At 54.1% G+C, this 25,036-nt stretch overlaps 11 protein-coding genes across 11 annotated transcripts; 5 read left to right on the top strand and 6 right to left on the bottom strand.

Moving 5' to 3' along the window:
* Positions 1-359: 359 nt before the first annotated feature.
* Positions 360-1,635, bottom strand: POSPLADRAFT_1159806 (hypothetical protein; the record flags this gene model as incomplete). The annotated part of the gene is made up of 9 exons (XM_024487461.1): positions 360-508; positions 561-613; positions 665-790; positions 843-937; positions 992-1,073; positions 1,133-1,226; positions 1,327-1,422; positions 1,477-1,540; positions 1,591-1,635. The coding sequence occupies 9 exons, from the start codon at positions 1,633-1,635 to the stop codon at positions 360-362; spliced, it is 804 nt and encodes a 267-aa protein (XP_024333359.1).
* A 310-nt stretch (positions 1,636-1,945) lies between these two features.
* On the top strand, positions 1,946-3,387 carry POSPLADRAFT_1062706 (hypothetical protein; the record flags this gene model as incomplete). The annotated part of the gene is made up of 5 exons (XM_024481549.1): positions 1,946-2,219; positions 2,257-2,637; positions 2,692-2,711; positions 2,784-2,855; positions 2,911-3,387. 5 exons carry the CDS (start codon positions 1,946-1,948, stop codon positions 3,385-3,387), a joined length of 1,224 nt encoding a protein of 407 aa, XP_024333358.1.
* A 47-nt stretch (positions 3,388-3,434) lies between these two features.
* On the bottom strand, positions 3,435-4,215 carry POSPLADRAFT_1041987 (hypothetical protein). The gene has a single exon (XM_024478011.1). It carries the CDS (start codon positions 4,189-4,191, stop codon positions 3,928-3,930), a length of 264 nt encoding a protein of 87 aa, XP_024333356.1. The 5' UTR covers positions 4,192-4,215; the 3' UTR covers positions 3,435-3,927.
* POSPLADRAFT_1175282 (hypothetical protein) lies at positions 3,467-4,142 on the bottom strand. The gene is made up of 2 exons (XM_024488338.1): positions 3,937-4,142; positions 3,467-3,880 (listed from the first exon to the last, which is right to left on the bottom strand). Exon 2 carries the CDS (start codon positions 3,861-3,863, stop codon positions 3,552-3,554), a length of 312 nt encoding a protein of 103 aa, XP_024333357.1. The 5' UTR covers positions 3,864-3,880; positions 3,937-4,142; the 3' UTR covers positions 3,467-3,551.
* A 311-nt stretch (positions 4,216-4,526) lies between the features above and the next one.
* On the top strand, positions 4,527-7,936 carry POSPLADRAFT_1068157 (hypothetical protein; the record flags this gene model as incomplete). Its single annotated transcript, XM_024482273.1, has 11 exons — positions 4,527-4,552; positions 4,679-4,706; positions 4,761-4,822; positions 4,882-4,939; positions 4,989-5,130; positions 5,184-5,304; positions 5,355-5,696; positions 5,752-5,988; positions 6,040-6,263; positions 6,317-6,941; positions 6,992-7,936. 11 exons carry the CDS (start codon positions 4,527-4,529, stop codon positions 7,767-7,769), a joined length of 2,643 nt encoding a protein of 880 aa, XP_024333355.1. The 3' UTR covers positions 7,770-7,936.
* Positions 7,937-8,205: 269 nt separating this feature from the next.
* POSPLADRAFT_1175275 (glycoside hydrolase family 30 protein) lies at positions 8,206-10,710 on the bottom strand. The gene is made up of 13 exons (XM_024488337.1): positions 10,634-10,710; positions 10,424-10,580; positions 10,319-10,353; positions 10,211-10,259; positions 10,085-10,159; positions 9,888-10,030; positions 9,769-9,835; positions 9,469-9,716; positions 9,251-9,409; positions 9,176-9,192; positions 8,950-9,113; positions 8,712-8,892; positions 8,206-8,657 (listed from the first exon to the last, which is right to left on the bottom strand). Exons 1-13 carry the CDS (start codon positions 10,703-10,705, stop codon positions 8,528-8,530), a joined length of 1,497 nt encoding a protein of 498 aa, XP_024333354.1. The 5' UTR covers positions 10,706-10,710; the 3' UTR covers positions 8,206-8,527.
* Positions 10,711-12,204: 1,494 nt separating this feature from the next.
* Positions 12,205-14,092, top strand: POSPLADRAFT_1159809 (hypothetical protein; the record flags this gene model as incomplete). Its single annotated transcript, XM_024487462.1, has 5 exons — positions 12,205-12,283; positions 12,349-12,626; positions 12,715-12,949; positions 13,012-13,346; positions 13,406-14,092. 5 exons carry the CDS (start codon positions 12,205-12,207, stop codon positions 14,090-14,092), a joined length of 1,614 nt encoding a protein of 537 aa, XP_024333353.1.
* A 210-nt stretch (positions 14,093-14,302) lies between these two features.
* POSPLADRAFT_1037515 (hypothetical protein) lies at positions 14,303-15,249 on the bottom strand (the record flags this gene model as incomplete). The annotated part of the gene is made up of 5 exons (XM_024477228.1): positions 14,303-14,569; positions 14,706-14,746; positions 14,887-14,941; positions 15,069-15,138; positions 15,215-15,249. The coding sequence occupies 5 exons, from the start codon at positions 15,247-15,249 to the stop codon at positions 14,303-14,305; spliced, it is 468 nt and encodes a 155-aa protein (XP_024333352.1).
* Positions 15,250-15,657: 408 nt separating this feature from the next.
* On the top strand, positions 15,658-15,912 carry POSPLADRAFT_1105644 (hypothetical protein; the record flags this gene model as incomplete). Its single annotated transcript, XM_024483278.1, has 2 exons — positions 15,658-15,755; positions 15,840-15,912. Coding segments are annotated over 2 exons (171 nt in total), but the record flags the coding sequence as incomplete, so codon positions are not given.
* A 1,695-nt stretch (positions 15,913-17,607) lies between these two features.
* POSPLADRAFT_1175273 (hypothetical protein) lies at positions 17,608-19,809 on the top strand. The gene is made up of 9 exons (XM_024488336.1): positions 17,608-17,746; positions 17,803-17,847; positions 17,898-18,152; positions 18,227-18,467; positions 18,527-18,596; positions 18,655-18,811; positions 18,867-19,097; positions 19,156-19,267; positions 19,318-19,809. Exons 1-9 carry the CDS (start codon positions 17,652-17,654, stop codon positions 19,438-19,440), a joined length of 1,329 nt encoding a protein of 442 aa, XP_024333350.1. The 5' UTR covers positions 17,608-17,651; the 3' UTR covers positions 19,441-19,809.
* Positions 19,810-20,034: 225 nt separating this feature from the next.
* On the bottom strand, positions 20,035-24,644 carry POSPLADRAFT_1050740 (hypothetical protein; the record flags this gene model as incomplete). The annotated part of the gene is made up of 8 exons (XM_024480054.1): positions 20,035-21,459; positions 21,514-21,750; positions 22,207-22,342; positions 22,842-22,843; positions 22,933-23,249; positions 23,318-24,163; positions 24,229-24,375; positions 24,455-24,644. The coding sequence occupies 8 exons, from the start codon at positions 24,642-24,644 to the stop codon at positions 20,035-20,037; spliced, it is 3,300 nt and encodes a 1,099-aa protein (XP_024333349.1).
* Between the last annotated feature and the right edge of the window lie 392 nt (positions 24,645-25,036).

The following is a 25,036-nucleotide window of genomic DNA, read 5'->3' as shown; positions in this document are numbered from 1 at the left end:
TGCTCGACCCATTTCCGTGGGAACCGGCCATCACCCGTGCCTTCGATGCCATCTGTGGTTGACAGCCGCCGTTGCCTTGTCATGTCATCGCGGTCGTTCACTCGGGCATATAATCCGCAGTGTTATATATTCAGATACAAGTACCAAACACATAGGGATAGCCACTGGGAGGCTGACGTTCTCGGGGAGACGCACCAACGGTGGCCAATGACAGCATGTGCGCAGGAACAGGCATACAAATGGACTCGCACGTTTGCATACAACAATCACAGGGGTAAATGCGCATTTGCACTGTGTAGCATAAGCTACTACGAGCCTGCAGACCTAGACCCGGCTTGGATCACGATACACGCCCCCTCTCAGTGAAGGAACCGGTACAGCCTCCAGCCTAGAAGCGCTGTGGTGGAAAGGAGGATGACTGCGTCCCTAATGCGGCGGTGGGCGGATGATGGCGGCCCTCGAGCCCCTGCAGCATCGATAGCGGCAATCTCGTCCTCGGTCAATGCGGCTGTCAGGCATGGCGTGAGCTTCTGGGGAGTAAGACACTGCGATCAACTCACGCAGATCGCCGACGTCGAGGTATTCTTGCATGTGTTCCCGACTGGAGCTCGTGCTGAAGGACGTACTCAGCGCTTGAGAAAGAGCGTCGACGCCTGCGGCTTACGTGACAATGACCACGCCCTTGGCTTTGACCCAGGAGAGAATGACCTGGGTGGCGGTCGCACCGAGTCTCTTCGCCGCGGCATTGACTGGCTTGTCTACTGGACCGCCCGGATATCTTGTGATGGGACTGCACGAGTGGTGGTCAGCATCTATAACGGGCTTTGACGACAGTTTCTGACCTCAGACTACTGTAGGCCTCGACGACAACACCGTGCTGTTGGCAGAACGCGAGCAGATCCTTATTTACCGCGTAGTTGTAGGGGTGGAACTGGATCTGGCAGTCGAGTTTGCTTAGCAGCCATCGAGGGAGATGTGCGGAGAGATGAACCTGGTTCGCGGCAGGCTTGACCTTGGCTATCTTCCAGAGCTTCTGCATTTGTTCTAGATTGAAATTGCTAACACCGATGCTCCTACCGGGGATGGCACAATGTGTTTGGTATGAATTTTATTAGATGCGCAAGGAGCGTACTTGGTCAACCCGGCCTCTCTGACTGCTTCAAAGTCGCGCCAGTCAGACTCATAGTCCTTCACGAGGGCGGGGTTATGAATCAGATACAGGTCGACTTGTGTGAGCTCAAGCTGTTGCCTTGATGAGATAGGTACGCTGAGCTTGGGTATTCCAACTCGCCTTGGCCAAGCTTCTCTCGAGCGATTCCCGCACACCTGCCTGGCTCGACCACTTTGTCGTGATGAACACGTCGGAGCGGTCAAGTCCAGTCTCACGGATAGCGGCCGCGACACTCTCCTCGTTGGCATAGACTGTGCTTTGTAAGCAAAGCCCATTACGCTGCAGCCCGACTGGGGAGCACTCACACTGTGCAGTGTCTATGTGAGAGAAGCCGGTCTCTATGGCGTTCGTTACATAGTCCGTGACATCCTAAGCAGATGGGTCAGGGGCTGCAGAGCCATGAAGTTTGATCGCTCTACCTGTCCCTTCCACTTTGAGCCCGTACCAAACGCGATCTGCGGCATCTAATACATGGTCGTGAAGGTCAATCCGTGGGTGGCTGACGGGTTTGAACGCGCCTTATTGCCATCATTCAAAGTGACATTATGAAAAGGCATTTTGGACTGCTGGCAAAGCCTTTGAAGAGAGGGTGCGAGACAGTGTAGAAGCAAGGAACGGCAGCCCGCTGATAGCTCTACATGGCCCGGGGAGTTGACGCATGCTTGCGTGAGATTTGGCCGAGTCGCCGTAAGAGGGGATCTCGATTCTCGATCAGGAACTCACCCTGCGAACACTCTCCGTCCAATGGAAAGGCGCCCGCGTTGGGCCACTCGCATGGCGCTGCTCACGATCGAAAGCCCTGTGCCCTCGCCTCAGGCTCGCTTCTGTCTCGCCGCGGCCAACGACAACGCTCTCCGCCAGGGATCGTCGGCACTTGTCGTGACGTCAGCGCTGTGCTACCTCGCATCGCCGCTGGCCGCCCTGGCTGTCGTTCGCGTCCAAGCGAGCGACTTGCGCACACTCGACGACACACCAGACCACGGCACTTTCGACTCCGCCTGCTTATTCTTCCTCCTCAACCTCGGCTCCTGGCCGCTCTCGTCGCACTGTGAGCGTCCGGCACAGCGTGCGCACGCGTCCCTCAGGCGAGTCTTCCCCTCCTCCTCGCCGTTTCCCTCGCCCGCGACGTCCGCGCGCTATTCCGCTCTCTGAGCCATCGTGGCTGCTCGCCCGCGCTGCCAGCTGCCCACCCTGCCCGCAGGCACGTCCCTCACGTGAGTCGTCCTCGCCGTCACCCTCGCCGCCCACGACCACGCGCAGCCTCCCGCGTCTTATAGACCGCATGTGCGAGCTCGTCCGCACGCCAGGAGGCCTGTGTCCACGACGTCGGTATGTGCTCACTTCTTGCCGTCCGCGCGCTCTCATGCTGATGGCTCTCGCGCCATCGCGCGAAACGGTCGGCCGCGCAGCAGAACGCGCTCCACGCGGCGCCGCGCTAGAGCCGCGTTGCTGTCTGCAGGGCACCGGTGAGTGCGCGCGCAGCCAGGATGCGGGGCGATGGCTCACCGATCCGTGCGCAGGGCCCGCGGAAGACGTCGCGGTCAGTAACGTGCCATGCACCATGCAATAACCTCGGACTCGCGGCGCCCGCGCTCCCCGTCCACCGGGGCAGCCGCTGTGGACGGCAAGGCTCGCGAAGACAGTGTCGACGCGGCCGCGCGCACGGACGGCGCGCGCGAGCAAGGTGAGTGACGACGCGGGAGCAAGAGACGCGCAAGAAATCAGCAGAAGTGCTCCAGAAGCACGCCATTTTCTCGTCGCCCCAGGCTGCACCAGCTGCAGATGAGGCCACAGACAACGAAGATGAGGATTCTATGGACGATAATGCGGCCACCTCAAGCACAGAGGGACTCCAACTCACGTCGGCGCAGCAATTGCGCCTGCTGATGGGGTACTACCGTTTGTCCGAGATCTGGGAGAAGCTCCGCAAGACACCATTGAATATCGGGCACTCGGCCTCTTGCAGTGCAACCTGGCATCAGCACGGCTGCACACAGAGTTGGCTCGAGTTCTGGAAAGGCAAGACGCGGTGTGATGCCGTGCTTGAGATCGGACCCGCAGATGTGCCCGGTCGCCTTAAGGCGATAGGTAAGGAGTTTGAGCGGTGGGGCTCTGCGACGTATATGCACCACGACTGTAGGATGACCGCGAAGAGGAAGATCCAAGAAAAAGCAAAGGAGATCGAGGACGCTTTGCCGGAGTACTTTGTCGGGTGAGTTCGTTGCCGCAGCCTGCCGGCCATGCACAAATCCTCCCAAGCCATGATCAAACAGTGTATCTTGTATTCTACAGTAGGGTATTTATGCGCCGCGGATTGCGATCGTTTTGTACAGGTCCACAGTCGATGCTATATGTATCATTATATCATACACAATAACCGCTACCTTAGAGTTCTTGTCCTTGCCATCCGTTTCTCCATTGCGGTTGCAGTCGAATCTGTGCCACCCAGTTCGGTGTGCGCGGCCTGTCCAAAATTCGCGCCCCAAGGATACGTGAGATCTGGCTGTATGGTGGGCTGGGCCGGGGTAGATTGGCGGGAGCCAGAGCCCGATCCCATAAGGCTCTGCAGGATGGCGTTGATATCATTGGAGGAGGGTAGCTGCTCCTCGCCGATCTGCGTCCCGCGGAGCATGGTCTGTTCGACGAGCTCGTCCTCTTCCAGCTGGGCGACCCTCTTGCGGAGATCTCTCATGACCCACTCGTATATAGCTGCATCGCGGGGTAAGTTATTCGTGCCACTTTTGTTGCTCAGACTGCTATGCACCTCTCTCTTCCACGGCCGTCTTTGGGCGGGGCAGCCGCGGGGCCCACGCATTGGGATCTGCCGTGGGCGGAGGCTGAGGGTGCAGCTGGTCCTCGACTTTCTGCTCGAATGCGTCCTGCTCAAGTCCGGTGTCCGAGAGCGACGTCTCGTCCGGCCCGTATTTCGTGTCGACCGAACTGGACGGGGACGGGGCACGAAGAACGGGTGGCGCGTACTGCGGCCCGCCGGCGTGTATGTAGTGATGCGCCTGCGGCATACCGTCTTGCGAGCACCTTAAATGCTAGTACTCTGAGCACCACCAACTATCGATGTCCAAATATCTCCCGAGAAAGCTTACGAGAGTATTGTTCTAACAAAGCGTAACGCGCGAGGAGGGGCTGCCAAATAGGCGTCCATAACGCGTCGCGACGCGGTGATTAAGGCTAACTATCCCACGCACCCAAATGTGGACATCTTAGTCAGGTGTGCGCGCGCGCGTTCAATTTAAAACGTCGCGTCGCGTCTTCCTCATCCTCTCCCTCATACCACCACTTCCTCTCCGCTATTACCTCTTCCCCCTTTTATCTACATATCTGTGTATACTTTTGAGAGATGTCATACGTATTCAAAAGAGGTGCGCGCGCGAATATCTCGAGCTTTTCGCTCACTGTATCTAACCCCTCTGTTTCTAGACGGGTATGTGGCCTTGAGCACGCGTTGCGACGCGTCGTTACGTGCCTTTACTGATTCTGACTCTCGGCTAGGCATAAGGAGGCCGTCCAGTTTGACAAGGTCCGCATTGAAGTGCTATACGAAGCGAACGCACTCTCACTGTCTATTGCGCAGATCACGGCGAGAATCAGCAACCTCTGTTATGGTCTCGACCAAGAACATGTTGATCCCATCGCGTATGACCACTCCATGAGCTACATATTTAGCGTATTGACGTCTGGGCGTGTCAACTTAGCGTCGCGATGAACGTGATTAAGGGATTGTACCAGGGCGTCACTACAACAGAGCTCGATGTTCGTATTGTTTTTCGCGTATTTATTGCTTTACTGATATTTGCCGTAGAACCTCGCAGCTGAGACAGCGGCGAGCTTGACGACCAAGCACCCCGACTATGCTATCCTTGCCGCTCGCATTGCTGTTTCAAACCTACACAAGGAGACGAAGAAGCATTTTTCAGCAGTTATCAGCGACTTATATAACTACAGTACGGCAGATCATGCTCACTCGTCTGACGGAGTCTGACAAACGGCGCCACAGTTGATCCCAAGAACGGCCGTCCAGCGGGCATGATTGCGCAGGACGTCTACGAGATTGTGATGAAGAACGCGAAAAAACTTGACTCGGCGATCATCTACAGCCGTGACTTCCACTATAATTAGTATGAATGCTTCTACCTGCTGCCGCCACACCGCTGATTGTCCCTTGCAGCTTCGGATTCAAGACTCTCGAGCGCTCGTACCTTCTGAAGCTCAACGGTCGCACTGCGGAGCGACCACAGCACCTGCTTATGCGTGTCGCGGTTGGCATCCATAAATCTGACATTCCTCGAGTCCTGGAAACGTATGCTATGATGTCTGAGCGACTCTTTACACATGCGTCGCCAACTCTCTTCAATGCTGGACTGCCAAATGGGCAGCTGGCTTCATGCTTCCTTGTTTGCATGAAAGATGATTCAATTGAAGGTATCTATGATACGCTCAAGAACTGTGCCATGATCAGTAAGACTGCTGGTGGTATTGGTCTGAATATTCACAATATCCGTGCGACTGGGTATGTACTCGACCCGACTGATCGCTATTACGCCTATTAATACACCGCGTTGCAGGTCCTATATTGCAGGGACGAACGGCTACTCAAATGGCATTGTCCCTATGCTCCGGGTCTACGATGCGACGGCCCGCTACGTTGACCAGGGAGGCAACAAACGTCCCGGCGCGTTCGCGATCTACCTTGAGCCCTGGCACAACGACGTCTTCGAGTTCTTAGACCTGCGGAAGAATCATGGGAAAGAAGAAGTGCGCGCTCGCGATCTCTTCTACGCATTGTGGATCCCAGACCTCTTGTAAGTTGCATCGCTGGTCTGTGGCACATCCTGCTCATCACACGCCCACAGTATGAAGCGTGTTGAGGCGAATGGCAAGTGGTCCCTGTTCTGTCCCAATGAGGCGGCTGGCTTGCACGAAGTGTGGGGAGAAGACTTTGAGAAGCTTTACGAGCAATATGAGCGTGAAGGACGTGCCAGGCAGACGATTGATGCGCAGAAGCTGTGGTACGCAATCCTCGATGCCCAGATTGAGACCGGCAATCCTTTCATGTTGTACAAGGATGCCTGCAATGGTGAGCCTGCCTCACCTTTCATTTTACTGTCCGCCTAATTACATCTTGTACAGCCAAGTCAAACCAGCAGAACTTGGGCACTATCAAGTCGTCCAATCTCTGCACGGAGATTATCGAGTACTCCTCGCCTGATGAGACCGCAGTCTGTAACCTGGCATCGATTGCTTTGCCTGCATTTGTCGAAAACGGGACGTACAACTTCCAGAGGCTGCATGACGTGGCGAAGGTCGTTGCGTTCAATCTGAACCGCGTCATTGACGTCAACTATTACCCTATCCCGGAGGCCCGTCGCTCCAACATGCGCCATCGCCCTATCGGCGTCGGTGTCAATGGTCTCGCGGACGCCTTCATGGCTCTCCGTATGCCCTTCGACTCACCCGAAGCTCGGGAGCTCAACCAGAAGATCTTCGAGACAATCTACCACGCGGCTTTGGAGTCGAGTAGCGACATCGCTGAGACCGATGGACCCTACGAGACATACGCAGGCAGCCCTGCGTCGAAGGGCCAGTTGCAGTACGACATGTGGGGCGTCACTCCTTCGGACCTCTGGGACTGGGATAGTCTTAAGGCAAAAATTGCTCGCACTGGCTTGCGAAACTCGCTGCTACTTGCACCCATGCCGACTGCGTCGACAAGTCAGATTCTGGGTTACAATGAGTGTTTCGAACCATACACCAGGTATGAGTCTACTTGTGTGACACCTGCGCTGTGCTGATCGTTCGTTGTAGCAATATTTACACTCGCCGTGTGCTCGCCGGAGAATTCCAGGTCGTCTGCCCGTGGTTGCTCCGCGAGCTGGTCGACCTCAAGTTGTGGGACAACGACATGAGAGAAATGATCATCGCGAGCAACGGATCTGTACAGAGTATCCCAAGCATCCCTGACGATGTCAAGGCTATCTACAAGACAGTCTGGGAGATTAGTCAGAAGAAGATCCTGGACATGGCCGCCGACCGCGGTGCCTTCATTTGCCAAAGTCAGAGCTTGAACATCCATCTGCAATCGCCGACAATATCCCAACTGACGAGCATGCACTTCTACGGATGGAAGAAGGGTTTGAAGACCGGCATGTACTACCTGCGCACTCGGCCCGCTGCTCAGGCTATTCAGTTCACTGTGGACCAGAGCGTCCTTAAAGGCGCGAAGAAGAATGAGGCTGCTCAACGGAACGCCGCGAAGGCTAACGGTGTCGCTTCGCTAGCGCCGGCTGCCTCCGCTGCTGTGCCCCTCGATACTTCATTCCCTGTTCTAAGTGACCCTCCGACACCTATCACTACGGTGGACGACACAACTCATTCTGATCCTCCTACGCCTTCCACCACGGCTACCACGGCTTCATCTCAGCCCGAGGAAATCCTGACACTCGACGAACGGACGCAAAAGGCGGCTGAGCAAGATCCGGAGTTTGCAGCTGCGCTGCGGCGCCAGCGCCAGCGCGAGCTCGAACAGGAAAAGTTGATGTGTTCCCTGGAGAACAAGGAGGCATGTTTGATGTGTTCGAGTTGAAGGGTTTGTCTCGCGTTCTGACTTCTGTGTATCATGATCTTGTCTACTGCAATTAGTGTATCCGTTCCTCTGCTATCCTTGTATTGTCGTCACGCTAGATTCTCATGTCTGTCGGTAGCTTATGTAGAATGCGTTTGTAGTTCATAACATCGTTATTTTGATCCTTCACACCTTGCCTGCTACCAACGGTCCGGCTTCAATGAAAAATGCGATGAGGTGGTAAGGACTTGTCCATTTCCGCCCTCCCCAGGGCGGTTCCGTATGAGGGCGCGGAGCCCACTTCTAAAAGCCGCCTCCGGCTTGGTTGCACTCTACATGTACCTACGCTGTATGGAGTATAAACCCGTGGAATTTAAATTTTAAAAAAGGACTTGTCCATTCGACAGTTTCCTAACAGTAACTTATCACTTATATTTTTCATGGATGCGCAGCAGTATTACTGAGCAATTAAAAATATGCATTGATCAACAATTCCACCATACGACAAGACAACCAGAGCCACGAAAAAACCCAGTATATAATCAATCATGGTCGATCAACGAGCGATGTGCAGCAAGAGTGTCGTAGAACCCTAGCCTGCAAGGTCCACTAGGACCTCGTCCAGCTGGTCCTGCGGCCTATGCGCTGCTAATGCATTCATAAATACCGCAAAAGAGAGCGCCGATAGAAAAGAGTGTGGTCGTAAGCGATGATAACAACGCAACGTTCCCGTAATCGAGACGCTATGCGCGTCGTCGAAGGGTGATGTTGGTGGAAGCTTACTGGGGTGAGCCGTACCACCAGAGCGTAGTCACGCCGACAGGGAAAGTGTAAGTGGCCTGCATTCCACGGAATTCAATGGTCGCAGTGATGGGAGTGGGATCCCAAGAGCCATTGGGTTGGTCATCCCTGTGAGAACGATGTCAGCAGTCGAACCTCCAGTTACGCGGGCTACAAACGCACCAGTTGAGCACGACGAGACTGTAACGGGGCCAATCGCTCGAGTTGACACGGTTCGTCACGAAGCCGCTAACAATCAGGCCCCAGTTGAGGTCGCCGTTAACAGTTACCTCAATGCGCTGGCCAAAGGGACCTCCAGAGTCTTTCGGCAGGATGGCCTTGGACGCCTGGGCCGCTGAGTAGACTGCAAAGATTGAACGTCAGAAGTTGTATACAAATAACAGCGCCGGATCCCACGCACACTCCTGATTATAGTTGTACGTGCCGTTGCTGTTGACCGTCACGATCGGGCGGCACGGCGTCCCACAGCTGTCCGTTCCAGGGAGCTTGGGCTCACCGAGGCCATTGAGGGCAAGGTTCCACATCGCCCCACTCTGGCTGTAATAGTTGGGAGAGCCAATGAAGCTGGAAAGGATGTGATCAGTTCCGAGATCTACTTATAGATATGACAGATGGGGAACAATCACATGTTGTCCATGTACCACTGTCGAGGACACCGATCAGTTGATAGGAACCGGGGGGACATCTTTCATCAAACCGACCTTAATGTCACTCCACCAGTCGCTGCCAAATTCGCCCGTGCACTCCGTGAAGTAGATGTTCTTGTTCGGGTACGCGTTGTAGAACGTCTGCTGGTCACTGACGCTACCTGCATAGCAATGGAAGGAGACACCAGCGAACGCGCTCTCCGCATCTTGCATCTATGATGGCCAGCAAACTCAGTCAGACATACTGACAGCGGAACCAGTATTTTGCTCACCAGCGTGACGGGATACTCTCCAGCGTCGTTCCAGTTGTGCTCGTATCCGATGATGATGGTGTCAGAGAACCCATTGCTATCCATCAGAGAGCGCAGCTGGGTGCCGATCGCAGCTTCCTGCGAGGCAGAGATGGAGCAGGTCGGGTACGTTGTGTCGCTGTTCTGGGGCTCGTTCTGGATGCCGATGGCGTACACGCTGAAGCCCAGGCTCTGGTAACCCTGCAGGGACTTCAGGAGATAGCTAGCGTCTGGTGGGACTCACTTAAAGATCGTCATGTCATACGAGTAATGGTTACTTACAGGTGTCCGTATATTGCGAAAGGAACGAGCCACCGAGCATCGTCCCGCTGTCCTTCATCCAGCCAGGCTGACACGACCAATCAGAGAATAGTCCGACAACAGTGATTTGTGATAGTTACAGGAGACCAAGGCAAGATGTGGATTTTGAGCAGGCTGTTAATGCCAACAATGTCCTTAAGTGTATCGTACAGATACGACGGCGCATTGTTAATGTTGAAGTCGTCGAGGTTTGTGTCCCCACTCGTATCGTCGAAGCTATATGCTATTTTGGCCGATCGTGAGTGTGCGAGACCACTTTAGGAATGCTGCGACATACTGTTTGCGGAGAAGTCCGAGGCGCCAAGAGGCACTCGGATGTACGTGAGGCCTGCCGCGTCGGCACCGTCTGTGGCTGTAGAAAATTGTCAGAGTCTAACTCTATTCTAGGGTGAACAACACATACGATCAAACATATAATTCAAGATATCCCAATAATTGTCGGAGTTGGTGGACTAAGCGAGGTGTGTTGGCTGCATGTTACCAATGATCATGAGGCAACGCTGTACTGCACCTTTAATTCGCTCAAAACCTGTGCTGAGGCGTCGGCTGAAACAGTGCGCAGAGATCGTCAGAAACTGATGCACTTCATGCACAACAAAAGAGAGATTGAACTCACTCAACGAAGCTCCGAATCCAATCATGTCCTGATACACCGTGCCATCATTCACAACTATGTCAGCCGAACCCGTAGCACCCGGTGTCACAAAGTCAATCGGATTAGGGCTCAGGTTGGTGTATGTGAACAGGTCGCTTCGGTCCCATGTTGTCGACCACTGCAAGCTGAACAGTGAGCGTCCGCGTGCAAGAAATGAAAGAGCATGCGTACGACATCGTAAATCTGCTGGGCGGTAACGGCCGAAGTGAGAGCAAGGCACGAGGCGACCGCCTGGAAATACATAGCGGGTATAGGGCGGCCCTGAAGAAGGACAGGAAAGGACAGGAAGGAACGAAAGGCCTGAAGGCAAATGGGCAGGAACGAGATGCAGCATCTTGAGGAGGCGAGGGGTCTTTATACCTCCCGGCGTCCGGCAGGGGCACCGCGTGGTCGACGGAGGACTGACAACAAAGCAAGATCGAGGTTTGGGCAGCAGCGTTCCACTTGACTACGCAGCAGAATTTTCCCAAAATGGCAGCCAGGCCCAATTCTTGATCGAGTGCCACCGCGCGCTCTCGGATTGATCAGGTTTCGCACGCGGCAGGCTGTGTCTGCTGCAGTGAGACGCGCCATTCTGGCGGACCACAAAGACATGAATGTTATTGTCACCGGGCCCTGCTAGACATAGCGTCCTCAGTGAGACAGCAGAAACAGCTTGACGCGATGTGCTCAATACAAGCATTCCCGTGATGCGCGCGGAATGTTCGCCACCCTCGTGCCGGGTGTCTGCATGCACAGGTCCAAAGGCGTTCCGCCGACTGAGGTCTAGAACGGATCAGAAGATACGACTGGTCCCGACCATCTGCGGCCCCGGACGTGCTCGAGCGCGCGCCCGTGGCCAGTCGGCGAGCCTCCGGCATGGTATCGATGGAAACTAAAGCCGAAAAGGCTCAGCGTGGAGCACAGATTTTCGAAGTTCCAGGGCCGCGATTGGGCCAAAGAGGAGGAGCGCCACACCTTTGGGTTCGAGGGGCCCTCCGCTACGGATGCAGACACGCTCTTACCTGATGGATCCCGTCGAATGGGAAACGATAAGATACGAAGGGAGCATTCCATTTTCAGAGACCAGTGGTGGCGTAAGGCGAGAGTGCAACGCGAATACTCAAAGCAGCTAGTCGAGAGGCGGCTTGTGGAAAGCTCAACCGACGGTGTCAATGCGGTGTGCGAGAGTGCACACGTTGTTGAGGCTGGACACGTGTCCACTATGCCGCCGGAGATGAACTCAAAAGTCCTGGTCAAAGTATTGTGTGTCAAGGGAGCGAGGCCTGGAGGTAATGCTGCACAACGTGCTCATTTCCGAGACGTAGCAGCCCACAGGTGCTGAGCGCTGAACAGGCAAGAGAGCGGAGAATGCCCGCAGAACAGAGACGGCCAGCCACCGCGTTCAGGCAGGGTCGTTACGTTTTCCCACACGCGTGTCGTACGCGGTGGCCACGTGACCGTTCAACGCAAGTCTCCCGCCGTCCGCCGCTCGCATCGAGCACAACTCTCGCAGCAACCACCACGACCAGCGTGCTCTTCAGTGATAAATACAGACCTTCATAGCTTGCTCAGCGCGCGACCACGCGTTCACTCTGACTTCTGGCTGGCACACGCATGTGCTGCGTACCTGACAGATCTGCCTTCTCATCTGAGTCTCCTTCTGCCGACATATCTGCAGACTATCGCCTACTGTGCCTATCTTCCGACGACTTCGACGTGCCAAATATACTAGCCTCAAGCCGCCTAGCGTCTGAATCCACATGCCCGAAACTCAACATGACTACCCTGACGTTGTCGCGAATTACTTGCTGCAGGAATGTCTCGGGTCCGGATTTTCAGGTGAGTTTCTGGCATGAACTCTCGTACACACGCATGACCCACTCGACCGGCATGTTGTATCATAGGCTCCATCTTTCGCGGTGTCAACGTTTACAACGGCCAACAAGCTGCTGTCAAACTTCAGCCCGTAGATGTAGACTGTCCCACTAATATGTTCGAGCGCAACTTCTACCCTGCCATTCAGGGAGGCATGGGTATACCAAGTCTACACGCATGTGGTGTGCAAGGCAAATATGATTACCTTGTAATCGATCTGCTAGGCCCCAGTCTTGATTCACTCTTCCGCAAGAGTGGCAAGGATGTCATGGACCTACGGAGCGTATGCTGTATCGCAATGCAAGTGGTCAGTCACCCTTTCATTACCAACGTCGTTGATCTTTGCCAAACCTTCTCCGCTCCCTCTTGCACTATGCATCCATTCCTACTTCAAGATCTCCCGATTAGAGCACATGCACGGCAAGGGCGTCCTGCACCGAGATATCCAGCTCGGGAACTGTGTAGTCGGACTAGGCTCCAACAAATGGCTCATCTACATGATTGATTTTGGGTTTTCCAAATTCTTCATCGATCAGACTACCAGACGACACATACCTGATAGCAAGGAGCCGCGCGACTTCATTGGGAACTACTGGTTCACCTCTGTGGGTGTTCATTGTAAGGGAAAAGGTGCGTCTACGCTCCGTGCAGTCGGATCCTCAAAAGGCCTAATTTTGCTTGCTGCGCAAAAGTGCCCTCAAGGCGCGATGATATGGAGGCGGTGGCGCTCATGCTCATTCATCTGTTGACGCCTGGTGGACTCAGCTGGACACGTAACGGCGTCCCCAGGACTGACGCCGAACACGACCGCTTAATCCGTGAGAAGCGCAAGGCCCGACCGGAAGACCTCTGCCGTGGGCTGCCCGCAGAGTTCGAGGAGTTCCTGCGGTACTGCAGGCGGCTGAAATTCGAGGCGTGCCCGGACTATAACTATTGGGTGAACGAGTTCCGAGAGCTGCTCGGAGAGAATGGCTACCCTACTTCCTCCAGATTCGTCTGGCCGCCACTTGATCCTAAGGTATGTTGTGTGAAACTCGAACCGCTGATCTTTATAGTATTGTCATCTGACATACCCGAATTCAATAGCCTGCGGGGCGCACTATGCCGCCAGCACGACGACCGCCAGCAAATGACACCGACATGGTGGGCATTCTGAATGAACTTGCCAATCTCCAGATAGGGGAGCGACCGGTGCTCGCAAATCGCAACGCAATGGTGAACGGCGTCCGTGTCAATGCCGCAGAGGGCAAGAAGTCAAATACTACTGAGACGACGATCGTGCTCAGCAGCGGCGACGAGAATACACAGGGCAAGGGGTCCGCACAACTCCCAAAGGCCGCACACCTGGCGAAATTGAGGCGCACAGTATCGCAAGTGACAAATAACGAGGCCCTCGCGGAAGTTGTCGACGAGTTCGTGCAGGTCCTGCAGACACACCGCTCGCGGACGCTGACGAAGGAGGCTTTTGCCTTCTTGGACGCGCTGTACAAGCAGCTCGCGGACCCGTCCGTGTATGTCCGGCCAATGCGCACGTCACTGCCGCGGGATAGCGCTGAGGCAAGGGAAAATGCGCCGGTGCAGCGACGCTATGCCAAACAGAACAAGCTGTGGCTCCTCCGGCGGGACGTGGCCCGCGCGCGGAACAATCAGGCCATCGCGCAGATGGTGGTCGAGTTTGGGGCCACCATAAATAAAAGCAGCGGGCGAACGATCACGAAGGATGCATTTGCCTTCCTGGACGGTTTGAGCGAACGACTGCGGACATTGGCCTAGGCCGTGCTTTGTATTCCAGATGGACAAATGAACCAGTATTTAACGCCTATTAGACCCATTGCATATATTATAGCGAGCAGAACCTACTTCTTGGTGTCTCATAGTGTTTGTACTTATCAGAAACGCCGATATAGGTGGTAGCGGCCGTATACACGAGCTACCCCAACACGCGATTGGGGGAGAAGAGTGAAGTAAATCCGAATTGTTGGTCTACCATCTCTGTTCCTCGGCACTAGTACTGGGCTCTCTCCATCCTCGCGTTGACAAATTGACATCGTGGTCTGGGTCTTCGGCATGTCTTCGGCAATGAGCAGTCGGGGACTTGGTCCCAATGCCGCGGAAATTGAGCCGCTGCGAAATCTGCGCGACCTGTTCACTGTCGATACCAGTACAGATCTCCAAATGTACGGTTGAAACGTGAGACGGATCCTGCAAAGGCCGCGCAGTAAGCAGATCGTTGGGCCAGTTCCGCACGTGCTACATCGCGATGTGGAACATCCCGGTAACAAAGAGCACCATTTCACAGAGATTGATGCAGCTCGATGTGTCGAAATGGATGGGGATCATTGAGTAATGATCACTATAAACCCTGTTTGGATACAACCGAGCGAACCGAGTCTCGACCCGGCGTTCCAACACGGGACCCAGAGCGCCCTGCAGCACACGAGCATGGGCACCATAATTATAGCGAGCGGGCGGCACAAACGTGCGGGACAGCATTGGCACGTATATTTAATATAGAGCGCTTGAGAGGACGGATCTCAATACCGATAGACCTCCTTGGGAGAACTTACAAAACGACTGCAGTGGAGAGACGAGGACCACCTCTCCGAAGACACGCCGCCAGCTCTACAAAGCAAAGGAGGAGGAATCGATGAGCCGTATTGCGAGATGACCACAGTTGTTATGTGATAACGCAACGAGGTCACTGAAAGCCCAAGGGCTCGACGGTAGGTTCTGAGCTGCTGCCACCTACTACTGTGTCTTCTGCCTCACGCATGCCCCAAAGTGTGATTTGCAAGGGGGGCTTATCGCTATTGGAAGCGCTGCAGAGCCATGCAAAGGACCGAGTCAGCGGTCTAATATCTATGTAAGTGCATGAGTACTTCTCTTTCTGCGCACGTCGACATTCTCACCACTAGAACTGACACGGCCATTGCATTGTCTGACTCTCAAATGCCGGACTTGAGTAGATAGTTCGCAGACACAATCACGGCACGGAAACGCCTACGCGTGCCCCCCATCGGCGGTGCTTCTCTGCAGACAGTACATGCGCTGGTTATTGTTGCATATATGGCCGTCGCATTCGAAAGTGCTACCGTGGGTCGAGTATCGTGGTTGATTCGGGCCTTACTTCAGCAGATCATCATTGTTAGATATTGAAAAGTATGGGTAGTAGAGCTTACAATCTATTGTGACGATCTGCCACCACAAGGTAACAACGATTTGTTGCGTTCCACTCCGGCAATCATGATCATGCGCACTATACATGCACATCACTTTTGACATCATATATGACTGCAGAATCAATAACGATACACCTCTCCTCGCAAATCATACTTTGGGGCAAGGTGGGGCGGAAGCTCGCGACAGGGGTCGGCAGTGGCGCAGAGACGTCGGTGGATGGCCGATCAAAGATAGGCTGCCAAGTGAGAATAATGAGGTAGATGTTTACTGTAATCCCCTCTCCCCTCGCCGTCATGGTCAGTAATCGACAATAAATCTATCCCGCGCTGAAGGGACTTAGCTCAGTGCCTAACGGCCAGATTGAGGAAGCTACTGGTATCGTGTCATGTGGTGCTGAGTTTATCGCTGTCTGACATTGCTTCCGGAAGGAGAGAGCGACGGGGCAGGCCTCGACAAACGGACAAAAATTGAGACATTGGCGCGGCTGCCGCGAACAACCTCTGAGGGATGAGGGCATGTTACCCCGAGGTGCCGAACGCCGCTATGCTCCATGCCACCTATCTGTAACTCCTGCGAGGGAGGTCTATCGCTACTGATTCTGCCGCCGCACGTTTGACGCGTTAGCGAGTGTCCACAGTTCCTAATCGCATCTATAAGACTAGATGAAGTTGGGATCGATGTTAGCCTAGACACCACGCTTGCACTCAGCATGTTCTACAATTAACGATGGCGTGTTCAAAGCAGATTTGTCGACGCAGCACCCTTTGAGAATGACGATGATGCGCCTCAAGTGTCACAGAAGAGGGAAACATTCAGCCGTTACAGCAAGACCGCGGCCCGCGGAGCTATGGAACAAGACCAAGAAGTCAAGGCTTAGAAGCATGGTCACGTACTCCACGAGACCCGTGCTCCAGCTTACGAAGGAAGATACGGTACCGATAGTGGCAGTGTCATGGTTGTCCGCCTTGCCGGAGACATACATGTGATACCCGTAGGTAGTGCGGACCCTGTGCATGCAGCTGAGAAGTGCAAGGCAGATCACCCACATGGAGCTATTCGTCAGCATACAGTTGAACTCGTGCGCCCCTTGTGGACGTCCCGCATTGCTGAGAGTCGCTCGCAGTGTGATTCGTTCACGTGAGACGAGTTCCTAGATATCCAGACATACACCGAGGCAGGGAAGGTGAAACAGTGAGGAATCCGCCAGAGTTCTATGCGGACATGAGCACTGTTTGCACTACAACAATGGAAGGACGTCATAATCGCAATGATGGAACGGACAGACCGCAGCGTAGAAGGGCCCAGTCGAGAATCAATCAACGTAAGTTGGGACGCACGAAGTCCGATGCATGTTCTGATATTTCAAAATTGGGCAAAATCAGGCAACTCTTCGGCTGCGACTAAACGTAGAGGGTGGCGTGACTGCCCACCATGATCATAGAAATGCGGGAGCGAATGGTGTAACTGACAGCCATGATCCTACAAGCGCGGGGGCTAGATGCCTGTGAACATCTGCGTGGGATGTCATTCGTGACCGCGGGCCAGATCCGCGATGAAAAAAACACAAGTATCAAGACCTGAGCTCTCGGGGAGACACGGGACGAACATCGGTTAGCCACTGCGCACATTTACACTGTCACAGATGCCTGCAGCCGCTCGATAAGAAGTCGCCGTCCACAGGTGATAGCAACGTGTTCTCCGGGTGACGACGGGCAAGAGCATTTGGAAGTTATCAAGGAAGAGGAGGCAATTGGGTAGATATTCGAAGAGAGGAAGATCACGGAGACACAGAAAAGCCTTGTTTATCTGTCAAAGGCCACCGCGGTGGTGTCTCACGCTGAGCCACAAAGGGATCAAACGTTGTGTACGGCGTTGATGTAGGAATTGCGCTAGTCGGGACAACAAATAAGGACGACAGCAGAGAGCTCGAATCGGTCGAGAAGAGGGCGAGAACAGAGACGGGCAGCGTAGAGACCGGTCGAGGAGAGAGCAAAGACGAGTGCGCGCCAAGTTGCCCCAACGAGCGGAGCAGTCGGCAAGCGCCGGCAATAATCCCACTGCTATAAATCTCTTCTCTCCCGACTTTTTCTCCGCCTCTCGTCCCTCCCCCTCCTCGACGGCAGGTGCTTGTCTTTCCGACACTCTATCCAAAATGGCCAAGGTCACTTCCGACACGAGAACCACCATCGAGCAGGCCCCCTTCCTCATCCCCGACCTCACAATAAAAGACTTGCTTTCGGCTATTCCGTATGTGCATTGCTGGCATGTGCCAACGCATCAATTCTGATTGGTCGTGCTTCCAGGGCCCACTGCTACAAGCGGTCCGCCCTCAGGTCCTTAAGCTATGTGTGAGTACACGTCCCATTGCACCATGTCGTGGACTGACGAAGCATTGCAGAGTGTACGACATGTTCCTCGTCGCCTGTATCTACAAGCTTGCTGTCTTCCTCGATGCGCGCATCACGCCTGAGTATGTCAGTCTGTCAAGCCCTTACCTGTACACATTCGCCCGCGTCGCGCTCTGGTCGCTGTACGGCTTCGCCAATGGCCTCATCGGCACCGGCCTTTGGGTCCTCGCGCACGAATGTGGTCACCAGGCGTTCTCGGAGTCCAAGGCCCTCAACAATGCGGTCGGTTGGGTCCTTCACTCTGCGTGCGTATCTTCCGCCCGCGTTGCCCTGGGTTCGCGTACTGAGACGCGTTCGTAATGATTACGGCGTAATATAGACTCGGCGTTCCTTATCACTCCTGGAGGATTACGCACGCGAAGCACCATGCCTCTACAGGCCACATGACTCAGGACCAAGTATTTGTGCCCAGAACGCGTTCGCAGGTTGGCTTGCCTGCCTTCAATCCCGAGAAGGAAGACCTGTACGGTGCGAGCGTCTCGGACGAGATCAAGAAGGAGTTCGTGGAGGCGCTCGGTGACTCTCCCATTGGAGCCGCGTTGGGAGCTGCGAGCTACCTGGTTTGTACCCTGTTTCCTGGAGCTTATTCTTACCTCCGTTCATGCCAAATTAATCACAGCTCGTTGGATGGTGGGCGTACATCGTGAGAAACGCATCAGGACAGAAGCGTTACCCCAAAGGCACCAACCGTAAGCGCTCTAATTCGATATGTAGCAACTGTAGTGTTCAATGGTTCCACTATTCTAGACTTCAACCCATCTGCTGTGATGTTTGCGCCCCATCACCGTGACCAGATCTTGATTTCCGACCTTGGTATTGTCCTCTGGCTTGGTGCCGTTCTTGCCGCCATCCATTACCGTGGCTTCGCCGAGGTTTTCCGTGTCTACCTTGTTCCTTATGTCTGGTGAGGCCAACTGCTGCTACTGTGATGTTCGTCCCTCACCTTGCGGATTCCGTAGGGTGAACCACTGGCTTGTGCTCATCACTTTCCTCCAACATACTGACCCCGTGCTTCCTCACTACCGCGCTCCTGAGTTCACCTTCCCTCGTGGTGCCCTTGCAACGCTCGACCGCAACCTTCTTGGTGACTGTGGAAAGATCATGGGCTGGCTCGGCGCTCACCTTACACACGGTATCTCTGAGACACACGTTGCGCACCATGTGGCGAGTAAGATCCCTCATTACAACGCGTATGTATTGAACCACTTGTCACTGGATGGACCTGTACTCATTGGTGCCTGGTCGTAGATGGGAGGCATCCGATGCACTTCACAAGAGACTGTCGCAGGCTGGTCTGGTCCGTCTGCAGGGTCGTCCAGGCGGCTGGTCAGAGATGTACCGCGTGTTCAAGGAGTGCAAGGTCGGTGTACGTTTACCGAATTGTGTTCAGAGACTGATATTTTCCTCTAGTTCGTCGAGGATGAGGGCAATATCGTCTTCTACAAGAATTCGGAGGGCCTTGCCAAGACGCGCCCTGTGTTCAACGACAACAACGTGAGCGACTCGGGTATCGAGTTCGAAAAGGATGCATAGATCGTCTCTTTTGTCGCATCCTGTTTCGCTGCCGTTGTGTCATCATCACCGCTCTTGTATTTGTTATGCGTAGACGTCTCTTCGCCGCCTGCGCTGTGGGGCCGTGGGACGGTTCCAGGGAACCCCTAGCGGAGCGCCGCGGTCAAGGGAGAGTAATACGGGAAAAGGTGTTCTCTTGGGGTCACGGACCTGCTCAGTGGGTGGATACTGCTATGGATAGAGTATAGAGCAGACGTCCAATACGGGAGTGCATTGCTTTGGACACGCGTGGGATGAGGTGAACAGGACAATATTGGTAACTTTTGTTTGTTTGTCTAAAATGTCTCTGTTCTGAGGATAGGGAGAAACTGCGGCTGTCGTTTCTACCCTAACTTGTGAGCTACGACTGCGTCCTTCCGATATCTGCCTACAATTGCACTTAGACCTAGTACTAGTGAGACAAGACGATGTTACAAAAACGCCAAGATTTTTGCTCCCAACATACGTACATCTGGCAGTAGCAGACCAATTAGTATGCTGTTGGGGACATCTGTTCAATGAAACACTTTCTTCTGGGCAAGTTGAGTCTGAAGCTACTCACCGCTCCCTGCAAGCTTAGTCGGTGCCTGCTGCTGCAGCCGGCATCTCGTCGCGCGCCTCCTGCCTCCCTTCTTCGCGGACTCCGCGATGCACAGTGAGGAAGCCATTGATGATCTTCCAGTCCTCACTGAGTATAACATCAGAGTCGATTTCGCACAGCGCGGGGAAAATCTTGGCCAGGAAAGCCGCGATCTCGCTGAGGGAGCCGGACGTGGTCGAAGGTCCGATATTAATGTAGTCGAGGTTCTGGGGTAGACATTCTCGCTTCGTATTCGGCAGCACGGCAGGGATCTTATTCCCGTCCGCGTGAAAGACTAACTTGAGGCACTCGAGGTGCGGGCAGTGGAACGCGAACGCTTGGAGAGGACGCAATGTGGCTCGTATAATGAAGTCCGCATCATCGGCATCTTCTGGTATCAAAATTAGCCTCCTAAGATTTGGCCATGAGGAAGCCATGTCTATCAGAATCTCGTCATCGTACTCCGCTATCCAGCATGCGACTATAAGGACCTCCTCGAGTTTGTGAAAGTCGAGGAGAGGCTTTATATAAGTCGAGCGTAGGGTAATGCGTTGTCTGTACACGTCACCCAGGACGGTCAAGTCAGAGTCGATTGTGAGAGAAGAGAGCTGGAGGGGTGAGAACTGGGAGCGGATTGCCTGGAAAAGCTCCCTGATGTCGCGGTTTTCGGGAAGTGAACCCCACGTAATACGGACCGATCTCACATACGGTAGCTTGACAGAAGACGCGGACATGACATATCCGGCCAAATTGTCGTGATGGATCGCCAAGGTCCGGAGTGCTACGAAATCCGTGTCGCACATAGGAGGGACCGGACGAGTCTTGGAAAATTTGAGAGATAAGTCATGTAGGTAGGACCACTTGCCGAGACGGGACAGCGCAGACGAGGTTAAGGAAATACCACCATAGGAGAGCGTTGCAGGCGAGTATGAATGTTCACCACCACAGCGAAGAATTCGTAGACTCTTCAACTCGCCGATGACAGAAGATACATGTTCGGACACATCTTCAGTCCGCTTTTGATCGGAATTCTCAAAGACCAGCTCCTCAATTAAAGGGCAATCGGCCTTCACTTTGTTGAGGATTCCGATCAACGGGCGGTGATCCTCGTCGAGTTCTGTGATCACGACCCGCCAAAGTTTGGGTCCGATGAACAACGGCATATCCACCCAATCATTGCAATCCTTGGCGCAAGTCGACGAGCAAGAGTGCAATGGCCAATCAAGGGCGATAAGCGCTGGAAAAAGGACGATGGAGGGACATTGTTCTGCAATGGCCTTCAGTGTCTCGGATGAGACTGCCAAATTTTCAGGACGGGTGCCGAATGAAAAGTATAACCAGGACTTCTCCAGGTGCTTCACAAGCGGTGCATACTTCATAACCGCAGCGAAATCATTTGGGACCAGGGGCCTTTGCAGATGCTATGAAATCCATATATCAGCGGTACTGTATTTGCTGAGGTAACTGAAACTCACGTAAAGTCGCACTGTCTCCGAGTCAGTGAGAGCATCCCAAGCTCCGGCATCAGCAGGTAGTAACTTGACGATATGAACGACATTCGAGGTCTCCCACATAGCCTCAATCGCAGGTATGTGAAGTGCTCTGCAACTCCTCGCGAGAGCGGCCGCTTCTTTTCGGTCATTTTTCACTAGATATTGACAGATACGTGCGACGATTTCGTCGATGAGGAGCACTCGATGCATTTGAAAGGACTGATAGTTTGTGCCAAGTTGATGATTACCGTTTGTCTGGGCACTGGTCCCGTGCCGCGCAATCATGTATTGCCGTTTTCAGACATGTCGAGCGTGTCAAACACAAACAAATTCTCGTCTATTAGCGAACTCCTACACTGAGGGCACGAATATCTCGATGACCTAGCGTATCGTCTTGATTTCTGACACCCCTTTTAGAGTGGACGCGTTCCTGCTTGAGAACACGCAGTCAGGAATTTGTCAGATGGGTGTCCCTGGAGTTGAAGGGGAAGGAGGTCAGAGGCCTGATTGAGCAAGTAGCGGAAAACCTCTGTCCATAGAACAGACAATACACTGAGTTCACCCACAACCAGATTGCCCACACGGCAACGTTATGACAGGATAGGACACATTGCGGTGCGTATAATTCACATAGGTATTGGTTGGCAAGCTCGAGACGGGCCCCCATTAACTTACAATCGGTGATTCTGAGCGAAGACCTCGCACTCCTCCCACAAGCGGAGATTGAGTTAGGCCCGTCGCGGCTTGTTCCATCCACCCACAATCCCAAGCGAGATCTTCGCTAGGGTGCAGATGAAACACCACGCGGTGCCTATGAGTAATCCGTTAAGGTCGCGCCGACCTGCAAGGATGTCGTTGAGGGTGGTTGCAGAAATTATTGGTGGTGCCCAGTAGCAGATCCGAGTAACTCAGAACACTTCTCAAGAACGAAGTGGACCTCCACTCCAATCGGCGTCATCTAATGTTTATACAAAGTATTTCGCTTAATCACGCTCCATATCCTCATGTCGGATAAGACACGGCCCTCCTACGGGTCTTGAGACATAGGAACGCCCAGTTCGCCTATATGATACAGAATCGCAACAGACGGCCCTCCAGGACAGTATTACAGTCGCTGCCACGCAGACGCTCCGGTTCTACACCCCCAAGACGTGAGTAAGTAAGAGTTAGACAGGAGCTGATATGCAGCATATAATTGGAGCTCGTATCACCATCTAGTTGAATGCAGTCGCGATCGAGCAATCTCCCCTTCTTTGCGCTGGCCACATCTATTTGTCATACAACGAGCTTCACGAAAGCTGGCAACTCACCTCTGAGTGCTACGTATCATCACCTGAAAAGGGGCATGAATGTACGTGAAGTCCGCCACGACGCTGCTACCAAGCTTTAGGGATGATGGACCTTAAATTCTAAGAGTCCTTCAGCATCGAGATGGGGAAGGAGCGCTTGGATGTATGTGCAGCCCAAAGACACGGAGCTCGAGAAGCGGACACCGAAAGTCACTCTCTGCAATGCTGGGAAGACGGCCCTAGATAAGAGTGGTTCCAACGCGCGAAGAAGTTCTGTGGTGTCTTCCGACGGACTGGTTGAGAAGTCCATAAACTTGATCACGCGAATTTTCGCAGGCCGGACCTGCGACAAGAATCGTGGTGTCCAATACTTGTCGTACGTCCAGAACTCCATGGAAGTGATGCTCGGATTGTCCTTTTTGCCGAACGCTAGTGGACGTGGCAGCCAGCGGAAGGTCAGACACTAGAAGTTGGCTGTCTGTGCCTTATGGACGCACCCGTGTTACCATCATACCAGTACCGGTGACACAGACGAAGACATGTCAGCGACGGGGCTGCATCCTGCAGCAAGGCGGCCAGTGCCCTTGGGTCGCCCCTTATGGTGCGGTCGCGTTTATTCCATGAGACGGTATCAATCGCCCGGTGATACCAGTCACGCTCTCTCTGGGCCGGTGGCGTGAACGTGATGCGGAGCGGTCGCATGATCCGCTGCATAGCAGATGCAGAGGATATCTCCTTGCCTTCTGGATGGATGAAGAGCTCTTCCTCGATCGACAGCGTACGCAAATTAGAGAACGCGCGAATGAGCCGCGTGAAAGCGTCAGGTGTTGCACCCATCAGCGTCCCCACTGCCAGGAATTGCACGGATGGCGAGAGCAGCGCCAGCGCATCCAGCGTGGACGGCGTGAGGACATGCACTTTGAGGCAGAGATTGGTCACCTGCGGGAACTGGGCGAGGATGAACACCAGAGTTTTGTGCTGCTGCTGCTGCCAATGCGCGGACCAGGATTCGAAGTCATTGAATGTGAGATATCTGACGTAGGTCCCGATTTGCTTATTTGCAAGCAGCAGGCTGTGTGCACGGCGAAGGTTGCGATTGTTGACGCAGAACCAGCGGAAGAGCATAGGGCGGAATGCGGCTTCCCATGCGCGACAGGTCAGGCTACAGTTAGACAAGGTATGTCGGCTGTCGATATATTTTGCGATTTCCTCCCACAGCTCCTGCGGCAGCCAAAGAGGACTATGAGAACTGGGACGCGTCACTGGCCTGCGGAAAACCCGAATGCGACATTTCGATGCCGTGCGCGATAGTATCAGCCTAATGTCGTCCATCGTAATCTGTGCTGCAGAGCAGTCAATGCATGCGCACGTTGGACACACCTCGCAGGAGTGGAAGAAATCTGCTGACCTGCGCTATGTACAACGGCTGGAAGGAATACACAAGGGACACTGGAAGACCGACAACCCGCTACGCCAGGCGCGGCGATTGGGCGCAGTTTTGCTAACGACACTATCGGCGGCAATCCGTCAAATGCAATACCGTACACTTGACTGTCTACGGGAGACTGGCACGATGCCGCGTGCAGGTGGACAACACGATCTCGGGCCACGATCCGCCGTGCGAAGCAGCTTACACGGTACCGAGATATTCGAAAGTATACGGGCACACGCAGCAGCCTTTTTTGCAGTCGCGGGGAGGTTCTGAAACGTAGAGGCTTGGCCGAATGTTGAGCCGAGTGCTCCGCACCCAGCAAACTCTGACAGCTTAATCCCATACTCAATTGCCGTCGTAAGCAATACCCTGACGCTGACAACTCGCTCCATCGCTGCCTGAGAGTCTCTTGGATTCTGTAGGAAGACATCGGCGAATGCAACGAAGAAACTCTCAAGCGATTAATGCACAGACGCCGAATGCGTCCGTAGCACAGTGCAGCAGATTAAATTTTCTATCGCAGCGGACCAGTCGCAGATACGGCTGATGAACGCTGTGACGTCGAATACGCATGCGCGCGCAATTTGCTATTGCTGAGTGTCTCTTACTGTGGCTTGCCTTCGCCTTCCAGAATCAGCTATAAGATCCGTCCAGTCTAGGCCGGCTTCCTCAATTCTGCGAGCTCGGCGAACCGTGGTTGAAGGAGAACAGGTCGATGAGTGGCTGGGCAAGACGGACAGGAACGAGTCCTATACGGGAGCACAGGATACTTGTGGGAGGCAGC

Source organism: Postia placenta, assembly GCF_002117355.1.
Source record: "Postia placenta MAD-698-R-SB12 unplaced genomic scaffold POSPLAscaffold_23, whole genome shotgun sequence".
NCBI lineage: Eukaryota > Fungi > Basidiomycota > Agaricomycetes > Polyporales > Adustoporiaceae > Rhodonia > Rhodonia placenta.
The sequence above is the reverse complement of the archived record's forward strand: the minus strand, read 5'-3'. Positions and strand labels throughout refer to the sequence as shown.

Coding starts and splice junctions, on each gene's coding strand:
- POSPLADRAFT_1175282 (XM_024488338.1), bottom strand. CDS start 3,863: ATGAGAGATCTCCGCAAGAGGGTCGCCCAGCTGGAAGAGGACGAGCTC.
- POSPLADRAFT_1041987 (XM_024478011.1), bottom strand. CDS start 4,191: ATGCCGCAGGCGCATCACTACATACACGCCGGCGGGCCGCAGTACGCG.
- POSPLADRAFT_1175275 (XM_024488337.1), bottom strand. CDS start 10,705: ATGTATTTCCAGGCGGTCGCCTCGTGCCTTGCTCTCACTTCGGCCGTT. Junction 10,581..10,633: donor CCCAGCAGATTTACGATGTC/GTACGCATGCTC, acceptor TTCAGCTTGCAG/TGGTCGACAACATGGGACCG. Junction 8,893..8,949: donor GTACAACTATAATCAGGAGT/GTGCGTGGGATC, acceptor CAATCTTTGCAG/TCTACTCAGCGGCCCAGGCG.
- POSPLADRAFT_1175273 (XM_024488336.1), top strand. CDS start 17,652: ATGGCCAAGGTCACTTCCGACACGAGAACCACCATCGAGCAGGCCCCC. Junction 18,153..18,226: donor GGTTGGGTCCTTCACTCTGC/GTGCGTATCTTC, acceptor GGCGTAATATAG/ACTCGGCGTTCCTTATCACT. Junction 18,597..18,654: donor TTACCCCAAAGGCACCAACC/GTAAGCGCTCTA, acceptor CCACTATTCTAG/ACTTCAACCCATCTGCTGTG.